Source organism: Caloenas nicobarica, chromosome 21 (assembly GCF_036013445.1).
Source record: "Caloenas nicobarica isolate bCalNic1 chromosome 21, bCalNic1.hap1, whole genome shotgun sequence".
Classification (NCBI taxonomy): domain Eukaryota; kingdom Metazoa; phylum Chordata; class Aves; order Columbiformes; family Columbidae; genus Caloenas; species Caloenas nicobarica.
The window spans coordinates 357882-379453 of NC_088265.1; the positions used below are offsets into that span (position 1 = coordinate 357882).

The 21572-nt window shown below is 56.4% G+C and overlaps 1 protein-coding gene across 7 annotated transcripts in view; it reads right to left on the minus strand.

Moving 5' to 3' along the window:
• Positions 1-10262: 10262 nt before the first annotated feature.
• Positions 10263-21572, minus strand: part of ANKS1A (ankyrin repeat and sterile alpha motif domain containing 1A) — a 69165-nt gene continuing 57855 nt past the window's right edge. For 5 of the 7 annotated variants that reach the window (XM_065649472.1, XM_065649465.1, XM_065649467.1 and 2 more), the window contains 10 exons: positions 21160-21258; positions 20598-20750; positions 20324-20431; positions 19269-19433; positions 18901-19026; positions 18712-18783; positions 18397-18483; positions 17901-18038; positions 17104-17274; positions 10263-15917 (listed from right to left, as the gene is read on the minus strand). In XM_065649472.1, coding sequence (XP_065505544.1) covers positions 15798-15917; positions 17104-17274; positions 17901-18038; positions 18397-18483; positions 18712-18783; positions 18901-19026; positions 19269-19433; positions 20324-20431; positions 20598-20750; positions 21160-21258 — 1239 coding nt within the window. In that variant the 3' untranslated portion in view covers positions 10263-15797. Of the gene's footprint in view, positions 15918-16574; positions 16674-17103; positions 17275-17900; positions 18039-18396; positions 18484-18711; positions 18784-18900; positions 19027-19268; positions 19434-20323; positions 20432-20597; positions 20751-21159; positions 21259-21572 lie in introns of all 7 variants that reach the window. The other 2 variants (XM_065649466.1, XM_065649470.1) reach the window with 2 other exon arrangements.

Here is a 21572-nt window from a genome sequence, read left to right on the forward strand (position 1 = left end):
CAGTTGGAGGAAAGTGGACTCTATCGCCCTCTCTCTGATCCCTTCTCCTTTTCTTTTTTTCTTTTTTTTTTCTTTTTTTTTTTTTTTTTCCTTAAATAATCCCAGCCAATTCCAGTTTTGCAAGGGAGCAGCAGCAGCGCTGGAAGGGGGAGCAGGCGCCTTGCCCTGGTGCTGGGGACCTGAGAAAGGGGAGTGGAAAGGAGAGCCCCGTCCAAGCAACGCCCTTTTTCTCCCAGCCTTTTCTTTCTTTCTATTTGGCTTTGGTTGCTCCTGCCCGGCTCCCCCCTCGCACCCCCAAGGCTGGGCTTTGCCTGCAGGAATTTACAGTCTGCGCTGGAGCAGCAGGGCCAGTAGCCATGGCGACTGCTTCCCGGGAGCAGCGAGGTCAGCGCAGCCCGGCCGATCAATGGGGGCCCCCCCGGAGCCGCCGCACCCCGCGGGCAGCCGGGCCCGGGCGGCCGGGGCGGGGCGGGGGGCGGCCGGCATGGGAGAGGCAGCGGCTGGAAAAGAAGCGGGGAAGGAAAAAGGAAATATATACATATAAGGAAAAAAAAAAGAAAAAAAGAGTTTGCAGATGGCACGACCTGGCTGCGCTCGGCAGCGGGAGCGTCTGGGGGTGCTGGGCGGGGGAAAGGGGGACCCGAGAGCAGCCCTGCTGATTGCGGGGGCCGGGACTGGAAACACGGGTGGAGGGGGACGGAAGAGACCTTTCTGAAATGTTCAGGGGGTTTTGTTTGCTCGCGGGAGCCTCTCACAGCCTGGCCCCCGCAGGCGGCACCCCGGGGGGGCAGGGGACCCTCTGCCACCCCCGCCACCGTCCCAGCACCGGCGGCTGCTGGCGCCGTCTCTCCCGGGGCGTTTCTGCTCCTGGAGCCAGGACAGACGCCCCGAGCCAGGACAGACGCCCCAAGCCAGGAACGGCAGCGGGAGCCGAGGCCGGGAGGGGGGCCAGGAGATGGGTGCGGTGACCCCACCTGTCCAGGGACGGGGGTCCCCCAGCTGCCACCCTTCCCACGGGGCCACCCTGCCCACTGTGCTGCCCCTGCAGCCTCTGCGATGCTCTTTTGTCCCAATAGCCCCTGGACACACAAAAAAGGGGGCTGGAGGCGATGGGAAACATCCCGCTACAGCTGCCATCTTGCTGCGGAGCAGAGGGACAGATGGCAGCGGGACAGCAGGATGCTGAGGAGCCCCTATGTCTAGTTAAACCTTTCCTACAAAACGCACGGTCCGTGGGCTGCCTTCCCAGGACAGGGACTTTCCCGCGGGGGGAGCGTGCCGGAGCAGGTCTGCTCTACGTGGACAGATGCAGCACAGCGGGCCCAGGAGAGCAGCACGCGCGGAACCCGGAGCTCGTCTGCACGCCGGGCCCCGCCAGGGCCGCGGTGACGCTCCCCCCAGAGCCGTCCTGCGCCCGCACAGCTGCGCTTGCCGCCAGCACATCCCACGCAAAGCTCCAGGGTCTGAGAGCCACGCGGGCACCGACGCCTTCCAGGGAAGCAGGAGACCGAGCAGGAAGGGGCTCCGGTCCACGCAGCTCACATCCCAGGATGGCGCAAGCCAAGAACATCACTATGGGGATGTCACCGGCCTCCCACAAGCACCAGCTCAGCAGCCGTGGCACCGCTTCACTTTCCAGGCTGGGATTTGCTGTGTAAACACAAGTCTCCGTACGGCTGTTGTAAAAGCAGAGTCGATACGTAAACTCTGCGCTTGCTTGTGCCGGCGGATCCCTGTGCCCAGCCACCGCACCTTGGAGCGGGACCCGCATCCCATCTCTGATCCTTTATCATCGTAACCTGAGGAAAAGGAAACAGGCCTCCTCTCTAACCTGTCTTCTAAATCTGGAGGCGGATCTCAAGGCACGAAGGACAAGACCTTTAGCAATGTTGATTTATAACCGAGCTTCTAAATTACAGGTTTACGCATTAGTATAAACACCCATAAACCAGTCTTAAATACACAGTATTGTATGTAATCAAAACGCCAAAACACCGGGCAGCCACATGGGGGGAACGAGCAAACTCCTCGCTCGTGCCTGGAGTTAAGCACGCCCAGTTAAACCAGTGCCTTGCACTGGGGGGTGGAGCAAAGACATGAACCCCATGTCTGGCTCCTCCAAGGGGGTTACAAAGCACCACGGCAAAGCAGCAGGGTTGGGGTGGGCTGCTGATGTTCAGAAACTCCCTTAAAAAAACATATATATATCCGTTAAAAAAAACAAAAACAAAACCAACCAGACCCATAAATACATAGATAGATAGATTTACTTTTTATATATATAAAAGCTTGCTTTCTTTCAAAAGCCTGTGCCTGGATGAGCAGAAGGGCTGACGGAGCCCCCAGGGCCACGCACGCCGCGGCGCCCTGCATCCCCCCACCGCGTGCAGATGGAGACTCCCGAGATCACACAGCGAGTCTGGAGGGAGAGCCATGAATCACACTTAAATCGCCTACAAGACATCCTGGTGCTTTGGTCCAACGGCTCCGCACCAGCTCCGGCTGCTGCGGCGCGGGGCTGGCACGGATCCGGCACCGGGAGCCCCCCGGAGCCCCTCAAAGGCACCGCGACAGCCGGGCACACCCATGTGCCTGTGTGTGTGTTTTTCAGGTGGGGAGGGAGGTGGCAGGACTCTCCCCCCGCCGCCTCCACTCCCCGTCGTGCACTTCTGGGCAAAATTCATTTGCTCTGGCTTCATGTAGGGCCAGAAGATTCAGTCCATTGTGCTCAGCGCTGAAGAGCCGGCAAGGAATTGTCAACCATGCTGAAACGGTTACATGGGGAGTAATGAAAATTTACTGCACCCTGCTCCGGTCCTTAGCCAAGAAATAAAAGCAAAAGATCACAACAGGCATTTTTTTAATTTGAAGCAAAATTTAAAAAAGAACAGATCCGCACTTAGAAAATAACAACCACATCCACAGATCAAAGCAGCTGTTCTCTTCTCATTCGGGTTTTAAGAGGTTTCTGCAGCTACAGGGATGTTTACACAGGGAGAGAGATACATACATTGTGCTGTCTTGATGCTGCCTCCCCCCCTTCATCTGGCAAAACATTCCCTGGGAGGCGATATGAGGTCATTCCCAGACCCCGTTGTTTTCCTCAAGCTGCAAGGCTTCGGGGCAAGAGGCAATTCATTTCCCATTAGCACACACACATTTGCACTTGGAAGCCTCCCATGCACATTCTGCCGGGGGAGCGCGGACAGACCAGCCCTCGCCAGCTTGTTATTGCGTTCCCAGGGAATTCCAGCAGCCGGGGCTGCCGGGAGGGTCAGCGGCTCCGGCAGAGCCACCGGGAAGGGACACGGAGCGGGGCGGCGAGCTGGCATCTTCTGCAGACCAGCATCTTCTGCAGACCAGCTGTAATGTTTCCGTGGCTTCCACCACTTTTATCACGCGAGGGGCCGAGCGGCTCTGGGGAGCACTAGCGGGCTGTAAGCAGCTTTTTCTCCTCTGCCTCCTCGGCTGGAGCCCCGTCGGGCGCTGAGCCGGGCGCAGGGACGGGGGCGCGGGAGCCCCCTTCGCCTCTCGGCGGTCGCACGTTGGTCCCTCTGCTCCATGGGCAGCACCCGCTTCGGCAAAGCGGACAAATTCCAGCTTGTGAACCACCCTGCACTACCTGGGCTGATGAAAATAAACTTTGAAACTAGACCTCCCCATCTCCAGCACGAATTTAATGCCATATGCTACAAAGGAGCCGCATCTTCAGCTCTGACCGTGCATATCTGTGTGGTGCTGAAGCCAAAAGGGATTTCTGAGGCCGTGCAAGAAGCTGCTGCGAAGTCACAGCAGAAGCACAACTCCCATGAAGGACCTTAGTGCTCACGGAACCAGCTACTGAACCGTACAGGGATCTGCAGGAAGAGGCGGCCGCAGCGCTGCGAATCGGGAGATGCCCGATCTCCTCCGGTCCCAGCGCCCGGCGGGGCAGGACCGGCCGCCCCGCTACCCACAGCGCCCGGCACTCGGTGGCCGGCGCTGGGACCGTCCCCGACACGCGGGACACATCTGGCTGGAGAAAACAGCAGCCGAGATGTTTCGATGCCCTCGCGAGGGGTGTGGTCTGAAACGCGGAACAGAATAGACTATTTTTAAAACCGGAGAAGAAAACGCTGTATTCCCAGTAACACGCCAACGGCCCGGGCTCTGGCAACCCAGACAGTCCCCAGCGCCAGCTCCTGGATACATCCCTCCTTTCCCCAACCTACAGTTTTATTGAGGTGCCTCCAAGGGGGGTAAAAACCCACTGAGTCCCACTAAATGACTGCCTGTCGCCCTGTGACACCTTTTTTCCAGTGTCACGGAGCTTCCCCAAACCCTGTGTGCGGAGAAAGCCCTTGTTTGTAACTCCCGGTTTGCAGCAGTAGGTGACACGCTGAGGTGAGGCCACTGGCCCGGCGTCACCGGCAAGGTCGATGGCAGCGCCAGGAATAGCCCCGTTCCCAGCCAACCACTAACCACACTTACCCCAGAATAAGGGTCCCTTTTTCCAGCCGAATTTATAACAGTTTTCCAAGTGACATAAGCTCTTACAGAAATAGGCAGGCTTTTATTCCAGAATAATTACTGGGAAATCATACTGGAGTGTGTATAATTATGCCGGTATCATTGCTGCTGGCGGGTCGGACCCTGCGCGGCCGCAGACCTGCTGTGTGCTCCACGCGGCTTTTATCCATCCTGCTTTTCCACAAGCACGTGTACATCAGCTGGATGTGGGTGCAGAAAGAAGGGGCTTTGGGCAGAAAGGAGAGCAGTATATCACTCTTTAAAGCTCTGTTAATCGTATTTCCTATAGAAGAAACCCTGATAATAGCTCTTACAGCTACCGAAGTCAACAGGAGCCTTTCGGGGTGCGCTGGATCGCACCCCAGATAGACTCAGCAACGCTCTGTGCGTCTGCTTCAACTTCATCCCATGCATGGCTTTGGAGCAGGTGTTTTATTTTAAATGCAATTTATGTCCCACACAGGTAAAATCAAGCTCAGAGTTCAGGTTCAGGCCTGAAATGCATTTCTGACATAAGCTGCTGGAACACATTGTACTTAATTCCCTTCAAAAATAAACCCATAGCGTTAATCAGGTGCGGATGTGTCTGTGTTCGGCAGAGCTCTGCCCGCCAGCCATCCCGGTGAGAACGTGAGGGTTAACTCGGCACCGTGACACCGCGTCAACGCAGCATCCGGACACACGTGTTTAAAAGTAGCACTTCTCTCCTTAAAATAGTTTATGAATCTTACTCGGGGATAAATCCGACACCCCCGAGCAGAAGGAGACCTATTAATTCCTGACTTTTTTCATGCTGTAGTAAAGCGGTGATTTTATTTGCCCGCCTTGTGTAAGATGTCACTCACTTTCCCACTTGCATTTCCATCTCCAGTTTAACAAGGCAGCAGTTTATTTCCAGAAGCCCCAGCCAGACCCCAGCCAACTGCGTCAATATTTTGTTGCTTACACAAATGCCACCATTAGAGTCAACATCGCGTTTTGGAGGAGGCTTTTTCTCTTTTTTTTTTTTTTTTAAGGGCTCCTCAGGGATGATGTACGTAGAACTCTTAAAACACACAGGGTAATACAAGCCTTGCAAAGGACCGAGCGCATTGCTCCAGGGTGCTGACCTGACCAAAGGCATTTGCTAATTAATTCATTCTTCCAAGAGACTTAACTGCCTCTTGCCTTCGAAACCAAGGCAAACCGAGCCAAATCCCAAGGCTGTCGGAAAACACGGAGACCCTTTACTGACCGAGAAAACCGGAGAGCGGGAGCCGGCGCTGCCGACGCGGGGCTGGGGTCCAAGTCCGGACCCTGCGCCCCCCCGCACGGCCCCGAGGGACCCCCCTGCGCCCTTCCCACCAGCACCCCAAAAGCACCTCGACAAAACCCCCCAGCACCAGCCGGGGGACAAGGGGAACCCACAGAAAAGGTTCCCCACAGCGCTGGCCGGGAAAGCCCCGCAGAACGTCCCGGGATCGCGCGCCGGGGCAGAGAACAGAGCGGCCTCAGTGCGTCAACAAGCCCTCGACACCCGAGGGCAGCTGGAAGTGAGATGCCATTATTATTTTTTTCATTGAAAACGAACTTCTTAACCTACAGGAAAGTAAATGTTCTTCTGCGATGGCCAAGAAAACCACGCTGGGATTTTCCAAATGGGAACTGACTGTTTATGAGCAGAGGCTTCCAAATGCAGAAATAAATGGCTTGCTCTCAGCAGGTTTTCCTTTCTATATTTACCCTCACCTGAAATGAACATTATTGCACACTGCGACATTCATTCCCTCTGATCAGGGGAGCGGGTGAAGAAACGAACCAGCCGCAACACGTCAAATAAATTGTTAACCTGCTGTTTGCGCCGGGCGGGGGGAGGAGGGAGTCCCCTGGTTTTGGGCAGCACCCAGCCCGTGCTCCCACCTCAGCTTCGCTTTCCTGCTGCCGCTTGTGGTGCCGAGGGCTGGAGCTGGGTCCCCACGGACCCGACCAGCTGCTCCCCGAGGGGTCTCCAGCCCCCTCCCCACGGCACCCGAGCGCCCCCGGCAACGGGGGGAAAGGGTCCCTGTCCGCAGCGCACGGGAGGGACAGAGCTGCGGGAGCCCCCGTTTCCACACCGGGTGCTCCCGTGGTGGGAAGTCCCTGTGGATGCGCAGGGGTGACCCCTCTCAGGGACGGGTCCCCCCCAGGCACCAACTGCCCTGCCGACAAGCAAAATGGCCATAAAAGCCCTAAAACGTCCTTCCTGATAAAGGGCCGGGGGGGCTGAGCCATTGCAAACCAAATTTTAACATGAGGCTGGCCACTGAGCTGTAAAATCTCTCCTAATCCCAGCGCTGGGGAAGGGAGAGGACGGGGGATCACCAGGACATCGCCCCCATCACGCGGCTCCCAGGTCACCTCGCGCCCACCACCCTCAAATCTGGGCTTGACCTCCACGTTACCTTGGAGTTCGCTCACTAATCATGCCGACCCTCTGGCACGCCAGCCGAAAAAGGGGTTCGCGTCACCCGAAAGAGAACGGGGGATTAATCCTCTGCCGCAGCGGGGAAGCCCGTTGGTCCCATCGGTCGTCAGGGTACGTGGGTGCCAAGGACGACCCTGGGGAAGCAGGGATAAAACCCGCCTTGCTCTGCTTGCAGGGCTCACACGCACTCAACACGAGACAGGACCTGTTTGGGTTTTTATTCCAGCTCAAACTTTTCGTTTTTGGAAAAGTCTGTCCTTACCCGAATAGCTGAGCAAACCCTTCCCCAGCCGTTCCAAGAGCATTTGTGTTAATCCAGATTAACGAACATAAAACAATTTAGATAAACCGCATTAAGCCAAAGACACCTTTGAACTTTTTTTTTTTTTGGATCGAAATCCCTCCCTGAGCGCTGTGTGTGGTTTGGGCCTCCCCATCCCGCAGCTTCGCCAGAGCCGAGTTCTCCACAGAGCAATAATTAAGTAAAGTCAGCAAATGCAAAGATCACCCACAGCCAGCAGCACCGGCAGTGAACCGGCGCTTTGCATGTGGAGCCCAAAACCAATTCTGGACCCAGGGTGTCCGAGATGCACGAGGACCATCTCCCTGGCTCCGCGCACGTCCCTTGGGCTGCGGCCAGGCCACCTACGTGACCACCAGCCAAACCCCTCCAAGCCTCAGTTTACCCAGCACCAACCCACCCCCGAAGCGCTGGGATGACGGGATCGGTCTGAAATGGCCCGGGATGCAGTGCTGGCCACACGGGGCCGGGCAGGACGGGAGATGGTTTGCTGGGAGGGGCCAGTCCCCATGGCTTGGACACGTGCGCCGTGACCAAGGTGGGAACGGCCAGCTCATGCACACAGGACGTTTCATGGAAAAGGTCACACACCAGCTTAGGAGGGTGGAATTAATAGATGCTGTAGACATTGATGAAGCATGTGGTGTGTTATGGGCACATATGCGCCTTGCACACCCGCACCAGAGCCGCTGCCACAGCACCCACCCCTCCAAGGGACTCTCAAACCAAAAGCAGGGGCTGCAGCACCCGACACTGAGGCAAGCTCTCACCTGGACCAGGCGGACACGGCCGCTCCATTCACCGGCAGGGAAGCCGTGAGCTCCTCGGGGTCTGGCTGCCTGCCCGCGTGTTTGTACCAGCATCCAGCACAGAAACAGTCCTGACCTTGTCTGGTGTCCTAGGAGCTCTGGCAAAAATAGCTCCGCTGGCTGGTGGGTCAGAGGAAACTCCTGGCTTCCCCCACTCTCCCCTCCCCAAACACCTGCCAACACTTCTGCCCTGATCACCTTCCTCCTGCAAGGAGGACCATTGGAGGACCGTTGCTAACAGAGCCACAGCTGTGGCTCATAAGCTCCAAATTCCCTCGTTTTCTTGGAAGTGGGGGCTGTAACATCAACTGGGCGTTGCCTCTCCTGTTGGGACAGGGTTTGCTTTTTGCAAAGCGCCTTTGGTGGCTGCTCGCAGCCCAGTGCCCTGCACTTGCTCAGGTTTGCTCCCGGTGGTTTGGGTCAGGACACACCAGGATGTTTGGTTCAGCTGCTCTGTAGATGTGCAAACACCGACCAACTTCACTGCTGGTCCGACTCCTTTAAATGGGGACTTTCACATTCGTCAGGCTTGAAAAAACGCCATCTTTTAAACAAAAAATCCATTTTACCCTTCACTGGCCGCTGGTGAAGGTGTTTCTGTTTGAACGAGCGGGGCCTCGCTGCGCCCGGGGGTCGCGCGGTGGGTTTGCAAAAGCACCGGTGAGGACGCCCCAGCTCCCTCTGCTCCTGCTGCGAAAATGCTGTGGGTGATGCAAACAGGTTTGCAGCCTGGATGGGCCCTTTACCAATGTGATCAGCGAGGTTACAAATTTCCAAGGCAATAAAAGGGCATGTTAGAAATAACTCTATGGAGTTCGCTGCCTAATACTGAAGCACTCACCCCAAAACACTGAAAATCCCAGTTTCCTCTGTTGGGATTTCAGATGGATGGCTTGGCTAAAATAAATGAGATTAATCTAATCAAAGCGATGGATGGAGCTCATTAAAACAGTAGATTAAAAACCCCACCCTGCCTATTAGTAGCTCTCCTGAGGTCTGCTGCCTTTGCGGCAAGTTAGGCACCCAGGAATTGGGTTCCCTCGCAGAAATCTGCAGGAAATGTATTAAAAATACATTCTATTACAGCTCTTCATGTCACCGGTCACTTGGCAAAGGAAATGAACGCAGGGCAAACGCATTTATAGTTCAATAGGTACAAGTGACTCCCTCACAGGCTGGGAGCGCGTTTTCCGCGCGCAAGCCGCGCAGGCCCCGCCCGCCGGGAAGCGGCGCGAACACGAACCGCTGCCCGCGGAGCCGCCGGAGCCGCCCGAGCCGCCCGCAGGCGGCAGCCGCGCCCCGCACCCCGCGCCCGCGCCCCGCACCCGCACCCCGCGCCCGCGCCCCGCGCCCCGCACCCGCGCCCGCACCCCGCGCCCGCACCCGCGCCCCGCACCCGCGCCCCGCACCCGCGCCCCGCGCCCCGCACCCCGCGCCCGCGCCCCGCGCCCGCGCCCCGCGCCCCGCACCCGCACCCCGCACCCGCGCCCCGCACCCCGCACCCGCACCCGCGCCCCGCACCCGCACCCCGCGCCCGCGCCCGCACCCGCGCCCCGCGCCCCGCGCCCGCGCCCCGCACCCCGCGCCCCGCACCCGCGCCCGCACCCCGCGCCCGCGCCCCGCACCCCGCGCCCCGCACCCCGCGCCCGCGCCCCGCACCCCGCGCAGACACCGACGGCGCGGCTGCAGCCGCGCGCAGCTCCGCGAAGGCGGGGGCTTTTCCCCCCAAACCTGCCGCTGCTCGGTGGGGAAGGCACCGGCATGTGGGCTCATCGCACTGCCGTGCAAATCGCCTTTTTTAATTCACGGTGTTAATTGTGCCACGGGCCTGTAACAGACTTTGCCGAAACGGCAGTCACAGCCCAGGGATGCTGTTTGCATTTGATAAAGCTGTGTGGTAGCTAAGATCATTAAAACTGCTCAATATATTTCAATATTAGCTCGAAAACTTGACTTACTGAATTATTAGAAATGGAACATGTGGTATAGATTTAGCAATCCCTGGTGTATTTAGGATTTCACATCAGCCAGGTTTTACTTGGCATGAAAATCTGAACTTCAACCTGTATTTAAATGTCTGGATTTCTTGCTCTAATTTTACATAATGAAAATGTCCTATTTCTTGGACACACAGGCCGAGAACAGCTCGGCCCAGGCGACGCGGTGCAGCGCCGGACGCACGGGGACGGCGGCGCAGAGGTGTGGCTACGTTTGTTTATTAATTCAGTCTGTTCTAAGTTGTACAATTATGAAAACAACAAAACGACTGCTGGAAGCCCAGGAATATTTACAATCTCGCCTTGTTGTAGTGAGGTCAGTCTATGTTGTTGCACAGATTGGTTATGTTTGGTACCACAAGATGTTTAAAATTCAGACAAATTTGAACAGATTAACAATTGTATATACAGGAAATAAAAGGAAATTCAAGTATCAAAATACAGACAGATTAAATAACATTTGTATTACAAATCAGTCCCACTGCCATACATCACAATTAGCAAAAATGTCTACATTGCAAACTGAACTTGACTGTTCTCTGCCCTGTTACAGAATCTCAGGTTATTCTTCCACAGGGAAAAAAAAAATGTTTGAGCTAGATCGACTTTGCAAGAGCAGCACAGCTAATTTCTTTTGGAAACAAAAAAAATGCAGTAATGAATGCCAATACGACACTTGCAAAGGGAGACCTTGTGCAACACCACAGCGTTGCAAACACTGTGCTTGCTCTGAACTAAGACGGGGTTGCAGGGAAATGACGCAAGCAGGAGAAAACCGGGGTAATTCTGCTGCTGGAGCCTCCAGGAGCAGGCGAAGGAGCAACAGAGCGGCCGCCCCGCTGCAGCCGCGCAGAGCTGGACACGTTCGCAGGGACTATTTGGCATCTGGTCTGTGTCCCAGCCCAGTGAAGGGACAGACGTCACTAGAGGGGCTGACTCCTCTCCCTGGGAGGGCGACTGGCACGTACCCCACCAAAGCTGCATAATTTCTTCTAAAAGGAACAATCCCAAAGCAAGTTCAAAGACAGCTGGACAGCTAAGATCAGCTTTTTTTTTTTTTGTAAATACAAAATTAAAAGGATAAAGCAGCTTCAATCTGAAAAAAAAACCCCAAAACAACATCCCCTCCTATATAAAAAAAGACAACTCTGCATCTTGGTTCACCTGTCTGGAGTTCTCAGCCTGGGCTCGTGCGCGGCACAAAACCACAACCTGTCCTCCCAACGGGGCACGTGGCCCAGGGCAGCACCGCCTTTCCCAGACAGGTAACACAGCAGGTGCACTGTGATTCAAAAGTCATATTCAGCACCAGAAATTTAGGGCACTTTCCTCCAGATACCACGAAACTCCGGTGGGAGGAAGAGCTGGAAGACTCAGCGCTGGGGGGTGAACAGACACCGGGAGGCCCAGGATGAGGCCCCAGCGCACAAGTACCGTGAGAAACCCACAGAAATAAAACGGGAGATGTGCTGCCGAAAGAATTGCTGTGTGAATGAGAAAGGATCTGGCTACAGAACTGCTGGGTCACTAAAGACACCCACGGGACGACACGCGGGGCTGGGAGGGACCCCCGGGGTCACCGAGCCCTGCGGATCGGAGTCTTCATCACCACGTCACCTCCAAGCCAACCTTCGAAGAGCTGATGCAGCCGAACCAGCGCGGCGTCCTCCTCCCAAGCAGAGGTTCAATTTGCAATCTCTCCAAAAAGACTTGTTGCTGACACACCAAATATTTACACTTCACCAGTATGAATTGCAACATATGCATATCAAGGAATGTTAGGTTTCCTAAATTTGTCAACTTAACAAAAAAAAAAATCTCCACCTCCCCTCCTAATCATTTACAAGGTCTGTGCCCTTGGGATCACGGTTCCCTTCTCTCCCAGCCTCACCGGAGAGATTCACTGAAATCCTGACATACAGCAGCAACCGGAGTTAATCAGGAACGTCGGCACGTCGCTCTGGTGCAGCAGCAGGGTCCCACATCCCGACCACAGCAACGCCTGCCGGCATTGGCACAAACGTGCTGTGCTATATTTTTGCATCTGAAGAATTAAAATCACCATTTTAACATCTCTCCCTTGAGGGAAACAGCACTGTGAAACATCCGTCACAGCCAAAACTGATAAATACTCTGGTAGTTTCAAAGAAAAGTGAGTGCACAGCACCTTGGGGATGGTGGCATCTGGGGAGTCCGGACTTTGACAGGGCCAAGCCATCCTCAGGCTGATGTGATTTATCCTTGGGAAGGGACTGTTTCAGTGTAATGCCCAAAATTTAACTCCTTATTTGTTCATCTTCTGAAACTGTTGCACTAATTAAATAATGAGCTAATATCAAAAAAGTGCTAAATCACATATACTTTAAAAAAAAAAAACAAAACAACAAAACAACAACCCAACCCTTCAGGGCATAACTGCATTTCAAACCACAACAGGTGCTCGAGAGGCCAGGGAAGGGCGTCGTCTCCAGGTATTCAGTGCGTGAATGGGAAGAAACGGTGTCCTTGCCATAGAAATGTCAAGTATTGCAACACAACAGTTCTCTGCAGGGGAAGCGAGCTTTGTACCATCGGAATACTTGGCCACAACCACTCTGGGGTGAAAGATCCTTTGCAGACTCTTTTCCGTATTTCCGTTTGCTCTGGAAGCGTGGAGCAGCTTTGAACACGCAGGCTGCAGACCTACCCTGCAAGGCTTCTCACTCTGGAGAAGTTATTGCCAAGAATTTGGCGTTCTCTTCTGTTCACCCAGAACTGAAGCCGATTTAAGTACCGTTAGAGATGTGCACACCACTCCCACTGCTAAGACTTCCTACTGTACTCCTCACCGGACTGCGGGGATTCTCAGTAAATAAGGATATTTTTTTTTTTCCTCGCCAAAAAACTGCAGTGCTACATTTAAACCATGAACTGGATTTGCTCTGTATCATTTTGCATGTTAAAAAAAGAAATGGATTGAAAGGCCTTTTGTCTCAAACTAGCAAAGGTGACATAGCTCTCGCCCCGGAAGTCTCAGCTTCCCTTTGACAGAAGCGCCCAGAGCTGCTGGGGGGTGGGATCCCTGTGCCCCCGCTCCGGGAGCCCTCACCGAGCAGCCGTGCGCCCGCGCCGAGGCGGACACGGGTGGAGACGATCGTCGTGTCGGCACGCCACGGCTTCTTAGGTCTCTGCCCCGTTACTACATTTCCGTGGTAGGAGGCAGCTGCCCGGAGATCAGCTTTTCAGAGGCAAACAGAAAGGAAGATAACGGGATGAGTGATTGTGAGCCACACAAACAACAAGCGCTGGGAAGGGCGAGGCAGATGCCGAGATGAGGCACGGCTGGGGTTGCGGACACGCAGCGGAAGCTCTGCAGTTGCGGCAGGGCTGCCCGGGACCCCGGCTGCGTTTGGATGTCGCCCTTGGCAAGGCACACGCTCAGCGACGGGTTTCAGGAGGTGCCGAGGAACGTGTCCGTCTCCTGAACGTGGGGAGACGCGCGAGCTCAGACCCTCTGAAATCCGGCGTACGTGCGGGCAACTGCGCGGTACAACTGACACAGGACCTGCCATCACCGCTGCCGTTAATTCAGTTTCTCTTTGAAGGACATGAAACCCCCGGCGCACTCCTGCAGCTTGGGATGATGCTGATCACCCAAACCCGACCTCGGAGCAGCTCCGACACGGCAACGCGGTGTCACCTACAGTGCTGTGGGCAGGATGGCACCACAGCACCTGAGCGCTGGCTCTGTGTTCAGGGCTCCATATGAAATATATCTACTAGACTGAACTTTCCCTTTTTTCTTGCTTGCTTTAAGACAATCCTTGTAGTCCTCTCGCTTGGGTCCTTACAGCCTGGCCCTTATTTTGAAGTCAGTTTGCCACCCAGTGCCATTAAGCCACAAAGGACTTGGGAGATCAAACCCATTCCTGAGAAAGAGCTAAATAAAGATTTTGAAACATCAGATTTCACTGCAAGTCTGGGGAAAAAGAAGCTGTGAGGAAACAGCTCTGAAGCCCTGGCAGCCCCTTGCCCTGCCAGAGCCGGTCGGGGCCCAGGACGCAGCTTCACTCCGAGGCGTCTGAGAGCCAAGAACTCGGTGTGTCGGACAGCGAGGCTGAGCCGGGGTTTGCTGCCACGCTGTGGAAGTCCCAGCGCCTTTCACAGAGGGTCTGAAAACCGCGGAGCGAGCCCCACAGGCAGGTGAGGACATCCCCGTCCTGTACGTGGGGAAACCGAGGTAAAGAGGCAAAATTGCTCGGATGCCCAGCAAGCCAGGGAGAAGCAGCGCCAGGGCAGGAGTCCTGCCTCCCAGCGCTGCTGTTCACGAGATCAGCCTCCTCCTCAGCTCCATCTCAGGAGCTCTGCAAGGGCAAGCGAAGGAACCGGGGTAAGGCCCTGGACTCGCTGGGGCTTTCACGGGGTCGTGAACCACCATATGGCTCATGACCAACCTGTGCCAAGTGCCCTTCGGCCTCATGCAAATGATTCCCAGTCATATTCGGGCATTAAGAGCTGGTTCTATTGAGATACACAGAAATGGGGACATTTTCTCAGAGGAAAAACATGCGCACTTGAGAATCAGCCAGAACGGCAGCGGTGCCCACTGACGCAGGGCCATCTCCAAGTGAAATCTCGCTCTCCAGGATGGAAGGCGACAGATGTTTCAAGATCCCTATAGCCCTCATCGTGCAATGGTTTGTAGACTGAAAAGAAGCTTTGGGACGGCAGCAGACTGATTTCAATCACGTTTCTCCCTTCGGCAGGAGGAGCAGAGCTACAGTGAGGATGCTGAACGTGGCAGAGCTCGGTCTGCTTGACCAGACCTCTGACTGCGCAGGATCCAGCCCCTCGCAGAGCCCAACACGGGCTAACAACATGTGCCTTTAAAAGCTTCACCTCTTTACAATCTGCCAAGTGAGAACTACACCCATAGCTCACAAGAAGTTTGGTGAGTGTAAACAGGACTATGGGGAGAAAAAAAAAAAAAAAAAAAATCCTACAAGGGACTGAAATGCTACCAAAACCGCATCTCATGGCTGAGAGGGGACAGAGCTCACAGTGGGAGCGATCGCACCTGGCCCAAAGCAGCATCCCTGTCAGAGCAGGTTTTCTGCTCCAGGCTTCGAGGAGAGAGGTTGTGCGGAAGGGTCCCCGTGAGCAAATGCAGTGAGGGTGTGTTATTTGCAGAAGCATCACAGTGGTTAGTGCCGGTTCGAGGGGCAGGGCAGAAGAGGGGTGAGTTCACCGGAACAGTACGCAGCCGTGGCTCAGTCGGGAAGAGAAGGATCTAAGAGGAGGGAGTGCGTGCACCACAGAGACAAGAGGTCTCCATCAGTCCGAGGATAAGGTGAAATAGAAAAAAAAAGCCCTGGGGAGGGTCACATTGCCCCAGGGATTCACAGTGCCAGAGCGAGGGGAAACGTGAAAACGGCAGGCGGTTCCTGGGTCCACAGCTCCGACTCCCCCAGCCTGCGTCCCTCTGAACCTCCCGCCTCACAGGGATCTGACAGCGCGTTACCCTTGTTTCCGAGTAAGGAGAATTCACAGTGTTCAGCAGTGATCAGGTACAAAAACCGTTTTAAGTCTAGAGTCTCCTAAGTGCTGCTGCCTTGGATGCAGTACCTTAGGCGGGGCTCAGTGAGCAGCAGTGCCTAGGCGGGGCTCAGTGAGCAGCCGGAGGAAGAGGGAGTTTAGACCAGCAGACAGATCAGATCGCAAAGGCACAGTTAGACTGGGTGACACGGGGTGTGTTTGCTTTAGAAGATAGTGGTCTCATACTTAGTGCTGAGGGTCCGCTTGGAGTCCTGTTTGGGGTCCACGACCCAGGAGACACCGGCATGAGACTGGGAGTCTTGGTCCACTTCAGGGGGGTCCAGCTGGGAAACAAGAGAGAAACCGCAAGTCAGGTCATGCGTGCTGCTGGGGCAGAACGAGCCGGGGCTCAGAACGTGGAGAGGCTGCTGCTCTGCCTAATGCCAGCCCAAAAATGCGCCTGTGTGTGGGGAAGCAGCAGCTCTCACTGGGGAGGCATCTGAGTCCTTCCCAGCTAAGCCACGTCTAGCCATGTCAGTCTCAACCCAGCACCCTGAGATGATGTCCTGCATTAGGCCTGCAAGCCCGTTACCATTAGCGACAGCTTCACTTCATCTCACAAACAAGCATGAAAAATTGAGCACTATAAAGATGGCACTATAAAAATAAAAATAGAGGCAGAAGGAGAGAGAGTGAGACAGCTCCTGACAGGTGACCCCACACGTGATTTAACTCTCCCAACCAAGCACAGCTCTTTCATCCTGTCCTCCTGAATCAGGATCCTACAGGAAGGCTAACACCACCAGAAAGAGCAGTGCAGTGAGTTGAGAGCTGCCACTCTGCATCAGCAGGGACAGACAGAAGTGGTTTGTCCTGGGGGTTCACGCGAGCCCACGGCCCTGGGGCGAACGGGGAGTGCAGGCGGCAGCGAGGCAGGACCGGCAGCACAGCGCGGGGTGTGGGAGGCAGCGGGGGCAGACGGCAGGAAAAAGGGTAAAGACCTTGGCTCCGGGACTAACAGACTGCAGCGGCAGGTAGGAGGGGCGGTGAGCTGTGCAGGTGTGACAGTAACAACAGCGAGAGTCGGGAGGGAGCGGCACCTGAGCGGGGGGAGCAAGCAGAACACAGACAAAGGAGACGTTACAGGGAGGCAATGGCTCATCCAGCAGCTCCTCAGCAGCTCCAGCCTGAGCTGGTTTTGGCTACGGGGGCTGCAAACCACAGGTGACCTACAGATCTGACTGCGGCTCTGCGGGTGTGCACAGGGCAGCGGTGCTGGACCCAGCGGGGCACTGAACCCCCCCCCACCCGAGATGTTTCTACCCCTGCTGCCCTCGTCCCACCGGGGCAGGCCTTTGGACAGCGGCACGGCTGCAGCACAGCCTCGACACCGCGGTGTCAGCAGTGCCGGGAGCCTCGGGCACCGTGTCTGCGTCTGGGCTCCCCCACCGTGCATGGGAGGGTTCAGTGTGTGGTGCCCCAGAGAAATCGCTCGGAGCGTGCAGGTCACACCAGCCCGCACACACGTACCGCAGATTTCCTCACGCCAGCTCGCGGCTTAGGCACTGGTTTGGAAGATTTTGTTTCGATCGTCTCTCCTGCTGCAGCACCCAGAGGCTTCGCTCTCTGGGCTTGGAGCGCCAGCTGGTAGGCGACCTCGAACGCCTGCCCCAGCGTGAGGATGATCTCGTACGTCAGGTTCTGCAGAGTGGGCACAGAAAACACAAAGCTGTTAATGCACACAAGCGGCCTGGCCCTGCGTGGTCCATGTGCTCAGCAGACGCAGCCCTGGGTGAGCCCATCGCCGTCCCTTGGCGGGTCACGTCCTGCTGCACCCCGGGGCAGCGCGGAGCCCCCGGCGGCCCCTGCGCCCGCACAGCCCGGCAGGAACCGCGACTCTGCCGCAGCCATGAGCGTTGTAAAGAGAAAAAACACAGACATCCCAGAGACATGATTCTGCCCAAGAATAAAGCAAGTTATGCTTCCACACTTTCAGTGAAGTAAAAGGCTGTTAAATCAGCCTATTACACTGCACATAATTGAAAGCGTGTTAGGGTTTTATTCATGGCATATTCCCCAGGAGGGAAAAACGCCTGTCCTGCTTTTTTCAGCACTGGAGACTGCAGTAATAAAGCCAGACAAATATTCTCTTTGTCAACAGAGCTCCATAGTAAAAGCACTTGGAGCCAGGACTCTGATATTTTAGGGTAATAGACCCCTAGAACAGAGCAGATCCTGTTCTATGACTTGGCAACAAAGCTGAGTGAGGAAACAAGCGGATGGCACAGGACTGCAGTGCACCGGGAGACGAGACAACGGTAACTCACCACATCCACGGTGCTGAAGACATGGCAGTAGTGGTGGCTGGTCTGCAGGTCCTTGGTGATGTAGGCGAAGGTGCAGAGATCCTCGGGGTCCTGAGCAGCACAGGAGATGTTCCGGATCTCATGCTCAGCAATGACATTCTGCCAGGGTCAACCACAAGCACCCATCACTCTTCTGGGGATGGCAAATATTACACATGCAGCAAACAGTGATTGTGGCAAGTGTGTGCTGGGGCCAGGGAGCAGAGTCTCCCCGTCTGACTGGTCAGAGCTCCTTCCTACTGCAGGAATAAATGGCAACATGGTCCACAAGTAGCTGGTCTGCCCAGTTCTCGGCATTCAGGTGACCGCCACCACCCTGCTGCTCTCCCATCGCTCTGGCAGCTCCTCAGCACCAGCTGTGGATTCTGGAGCCACTGAACATGACCTGCACCCCCAGGCAGGTGGGACTGCAGGGCCCGTCCCTCCTGACACCCTCTTTGTGCTGTGTGAATCTCACCTTGTTAGAGGCATCGATGAACTTCACCCCCTTGTACGTGATGGACAGTATTATGGTCGGGATCTTCTTCATGTGCTCTGTGGATTTCTTAAGAAACAAGAACATTGGAGTGACCAGTTGTGAACACACGCTCCCTTCCTCACCGCCAGACCAGCCCACCCGTGGGACCCCCGGCCACAGCCCCACAGCGTCAGGCCTGGAGGGGAAAACCTGCTCCTGGTGGGAGCAGAGAGGAAGGGACGGGGACCGAGACCCCCATTCGCCCCCACCCACCACGGGCTGTGAGCGAATCCCGCATCCTTGTGGCCTCCGTACCCTCATCTTGGCACAGGCGTCCTGTGTCGACTCTGTCCCTCGCAGGTCCTTGATCAGCATGGAGCCCAAGTACTGTTGGAAGAGGGAGAGACGTTCAAGGCCCCAGGCAGGAAACCGCCCGGCCCGACGCCCTGGCCTGGCCCCACAGCCTCCTTGTCCTTGCCACCCCATGGGCAAAAAGCCACTTACATTGGCCTCGTACCCGCAGGACTCGAAGATGAGCTTCTCTGGCTGGTGCTGCCAGTTCTGGACTGGGGCATATGGGGCAGCCAGGCTAGGGGGGCGCAGGGTCAGCTTGGACTCCCGACGGTCCTCCTGGAAGGGAAGAAACACGGATGTGAGGCCACAAAAAGGTGCTGATGGAAGAGTAAGTTCCCCGTTTGCAAGGTGAGACTGAGGCATAAACGAGCTGTTGGTTCTAAAGCCTGTGGGAAGTTGTGCATGCTCAGCTCCCCGACCCCCTGTGCATCATCGCAACTCCCCGCTGGCTGCAGAGAAGGGGGTCTGCGCTGAGCTGCGCAGAGGGGCCCCCAGGACACACAGAAGCACCTGCTGACCTGTGCTTTGTAGCGCTCGGCTCTGGCGTAGGGAGCAACCTCGGTGCCGTGGTCATGTTGCCTCTTCCCGGTGTCCCCAGCGGGCAGCAGGAGATCAGCCGATCTGCCCGTGCAGGAGTCGTTCTGGCTCAGCGGTGATGATGTCTGGGACATCAAGTCCTGGCACTGAAACAATCAGAGACCACGGGCCGCCCGGTCAGCCTGTGCCATGGCCATGCCACCCTCGCTCCCCAGCACAGTGCCCGACATGAGGGGAGCAGCGAGCGGAATCAACAGGGTCAGCTCCTGCTCCACAGGCTCCCGCCTCAGCGGCATCAATCACACCATTCATTTTCCGTACAACTCCCCCAAATCGCTCCAGGACTGTTTCGGGCAGGTATGCAGCCGTTTCTGCCGAGCATGCCTCCGTGAGCTCAGCCCAGGAGCCCAGCTGAGCTGCGGGCAGGGTGCTGACGGTGGAATGAGCTCTGAGCAAAGCACTCGAAGCGCTGGGGATCGGCCACCCTGGGGAGGCAGCGAGACACGCACACAGCGACAGCCCGGCTCTCGCTGCCGGAGCGCTCGCCGCTGGACGTGCCAGCCGTCCTGGCGATGCGGAGAGCTCGCAGCTGCAGAGCCCATCAGTCCTATTCAACGGATCGCTGAATTGGCTATTGATGTCCTTCCGGGCGCTGGGTGGCACCAGCTGCAGCCCGGGAACCGCTGCAAACAGCCGTTCTCTCGCAGCCCCGGTAGCGCCACAGTCGGGACGCTGCACCCAAGGGCTCCTCTGTGTCTCCAGGCAGAACCGCCTGTGCATGGAAGCAGTAGAGTAAGGCTGAACGTGTCTCCTGCTCTGAGCCTGGACACCTGTGCAGGACCTGAGCTCTCAGAAAACACCCTCTGCAGATCTCTAGGTCCCCCACAAGCGAGAGCTGCTCATTAGAAATGGGATAGTTATTCCTGACAGATTCCAGGTTAGTTCTTTGAAAGAAAGGGAGGAAAGCGAAGCAGAGCCAGGGCAGAAGCAGCATCCCAGCCACTGCCAAGCACCAGGAATACAAATGGGCACTCACTCTCAGCTGCGAGAACCGCGGTGGCTTTGCCGGTGGCTCCTCATAGGGTCGGTCTGCCAGGGAGGCAATGATCCTCTTCCGATGGCCAAGCAGATTCACTTTCAACACCTGCAGGGACAGACCAGGGCACTGTAGGTTTTCCCACCCTCGGCACATAGCACAGTTTCCAACTTCGGGCAGCGCTGCTCCCGTTTAACACAACTCCTGGCAAGTCCCAGCCCCACAGGGACGTGGCAGGACCTGACTGCCGGGGCCAGAGCAAGGTAATACTCACATTTACGATTTCCAGCTCCCAGAGGTTTTTCACAGTGTCAATAGAGCTGTAGCCGCTCGAGAGGAAGGACTGAATGTAATCCTGCAGCCCCAGCGAGTCGAGCCAGGCAGGAACTGAAGGCTGGCTGTTCCCATCGCAGCCCAGGGGTTTCAACTAGAAAAGCACAAGCCAGAAGAAAGGGGTTAAAAGCCCGAGGGGCTGGGATCCCAAGGCACACAGCATCAACTAAAAACAATTTAAAAGCCATCATCATCTCCACTAGCAGCTTTAAAGTAAAAAAATCCCTGTACAAGCAAGGAATGTGCTTGGGGTCAAGACTGGCAGGTGGGACACCCACCTCTCCCCAGTCACCTCATCCACCAGCTCTTCCTGTTCCCAAAAGCCTCCCACAGCCCCTGCAATACCCTGTGGGTCACGGGGCGGCCACGGGGACACAGCTGAGGTCACAGGGACACGGCCGGGCTCCCGGGGACATGGCTGAGGTCATGGGGACACGGCCGGGCTCCCGGGGACACGGCCGGGCGCTCACAGCCGTGCAGGGCGATGCCCCGTCCCTGCTGACCTTGGGCAGCGAGCGAGCTGCCTGCAGGAGCTTCCGCCGGTGCTGTGGGTCACTGATCCCGATGTCCCGAAGGTCCTGGTCTTCCATGACATTACAGCCCTGCAGGGACAGGAAGAAACGACATGGAGCAGAAGGCACCAGGAGCCGCATCGGCTGCAGGAGCACAGATGGTGCATTACAGTGCCTGCCCATGGCCCTGCGGGAGGAAGAGGAGGAGGAAGCTGCTAAGGATGGCAGCTGGGCCCCACGTACTGACCCCGGGCACCGAGGGGGTGACAGGAGCAGGACTGTGGCACACGGCGGTGGGCAGAGCATCACTGTCCCCTTGCTCCCGCAGTGTCCCTGTCCAGCCCCGCTCCCGGTCACCTCCCTGCCGACACACAGACACTCCAACCACCCGCAACAGCGCCTGA